This window comes from Aegilops tauschii, chromosome 4 (assembly GCF_002575655.3).
Source record: "Aegilops tauschii subsp. strangulata cultivar AL8/78 chromosome 4, Aet v6.0, whole genome shotgun sequence".
In the NCBI taxonomy this organism is placed as follows: Eukaryota; Viridiplantae; Streptophyta; class Magnoliopsida; order Poales; family Poaceae; genus Aegilops; species Aegilops tauschii.
The window spans coordinates 127,590,458-127,592,455 of NC_053038.3; the positions used below are offsets into that span (position 1 = coordinate 127,590,458).

At 42.8% G+C, this 1,998-nt stretch overlaps 1 protein-coding gene across 1 annotated transcript; it reads right to left on the reverse strand.

The window, feature by feature from the left end:
- Positions 1 to 251: 251 nt before the first annotated feature.
- On the reverse strand, positions 252 to 1,690 carry LOC109733950 (uncharacterized). Its single transcript, XM_020293165.4, has one exon. The coding sequence runs from the start codon at positions 1,355 to 1,357 to the stop codon at positions 569 to 571; it is 789 nt and encodes a 262-aa protein (XP_020148754.3). The 5' UTR covers positions 1,358 to 1,690; the 3' UTR covers positions 252 to 568.
- Between the last annotated feature and the right edge of the window lie 308 nt (positions 1,691 to 1,998).

Below are 1,998 nucleotides of genomic sequence, written 5' to 3' on the forward strand. Positions count from 1 at the left end.
ATAGATGAAGACTAAAAATTGCTAAATCAACTGTTCCTCCAGAATGGCTGGTAATACCACTTAAGGGCGGATAGACTGTCCACCCAGTGCCGCTGCCCACTTCTACTAAGGCTGAGCTTAATAGGAGCAAGAGACTTGGTGGCAACAACCAGAATGATATATTATTTAATCGTGGAAATGCCATGTCAGGTGCACCTATCAGAATCGGAACAAACCAATTACCAAATCCACCTATCATCGCCGGCATAACCATAAAAAAGATCATTAAAAAAGCATGAGCCGTTATTAAAACATTATAAAGTTGATGATTCCCACCAAGAATTTGATCGCCGGGTCGGGCTAATTCCATACGAATCAGTACGGAGAAGCATGTGCCCATCACTCCTGCAATGGCACCGAAGATGAAATAGAGAGTCCCAATATCCTTGTGGTTAGTAGAGAAGAGCCATCGAACCATATTTGTCATTTTTTATTTGAGAAATGAAAACTTTCCTTATCAAAGAGGGGCCGGGGGGCTGGAAGAGAAAAGAAAGAGGGGCCCGGGGGCTGGAAGAGAAAAGAATCAGAATTACTGAGCTACCCCGCTCTTTTTTTCTAATTCCCTTCTAAGATCCTCCGACTTAAACAAGTCGAGAGCATGCTCGTGCTCTGCTCTTTCGAGACTTGCCTTGCTCTTGGGGATTTCTTCCCACCGGATCCTCTGTTCCACTTCCAGGCACCTCCTTGCGGAGCTTTCCGCCTCAAGGAGATCCCGGTTGTGGGAAACAGCATTTCGAAAGAAAACGGATCCTCCCTCATTCTCCCGCAGATCTTGATAAGACGCTTGGAGAACAGTGAAAGAATCAGTTGCGTGAATATGGTCCAGATAGGAACGAAGCGCTTCATCGACCAAGTAGGGCTCGATCGGTAGATAAGGCCCTACTCTTTGATAAAGCGCCACAAATTCCTGAATGACATCTTGTCGCATAGAAGAGAGCTTTTTTTCCATTAGGAAGAGCTTAAGCCGCCCAGGTATGTCTTCCAGGGGGGTATTGTGATTAAGCTCGTTCTGAATGAACGTAACCCATCCCGGATCCTGCTCGTAAAGACTCAGATAGAAGTTTAGCCCTGCTAAATGAGCTAGAGCCTGGGGGTCTTGAATCTCCGGCGGGAGAGTGATCAGAAAGGAGGAGCCGACGAAGCACGAACTAAAAAGATTGAAAATTGGTATTAGGCATAATATAAAATGACAAAGGAATAAAAATATACAAATCGAAAGTAATATCAAATTATATATTAAGGGAAACTTAATACATAAGAAAAAATAGAAAGTAGTAAAGCGGGTAGTGGAGAAGAGCCATCGAACCAGATTTGTCATTTGCTTTTCGTTTTGAAAACTTGACTTATCAGAGAGGGGCCAGGGGGCTGGAAGAGAAGAACTTGAATACTAAACGCTGGAAGAGAAGAACCTGAATACTAAACCAAGTTTCGGGAACTTCTTGGTGACTTGATTGGTTCCCTTCCCCCAATTTGCAAAGGATGATTCCCGTGAAGGTGATCTCGATCACCATTCTATGATATTTCTGGATGCTTTTGAGAAGCTTTTCCTTTTACCTAATGCCGGCTACCGACAACTTACTTCATGCTATTACTAACACTTATGACTGAGCCGCACTTGCTTTCCAAAAGAAATTGGAACTATCATGCCTGAGACTAGCCAATAGAAGAAAGAGCCACAAGCAAGCCATATCAGCATCCTTTTTCTTCGCTTTCTTCAACAATGCGAATCTACCTCACTCCTCATCATAACTCAAATACAAATTCGAGTTCCAAATTGATATTTCCTCACGTAAGCAATAAAATGTGAAACCAATATTCATCATGAAACTTCAGACACTGATGATTGTGAGGTTCTGGAAGAGAGACGACGTAGGCTGAAAAAAAGTAAACAGAAAACCACCCCTTAAACTCATTTGCTCAACATTCTTTCCACAGCAACTAGAAAAGTGGAGAAAATCC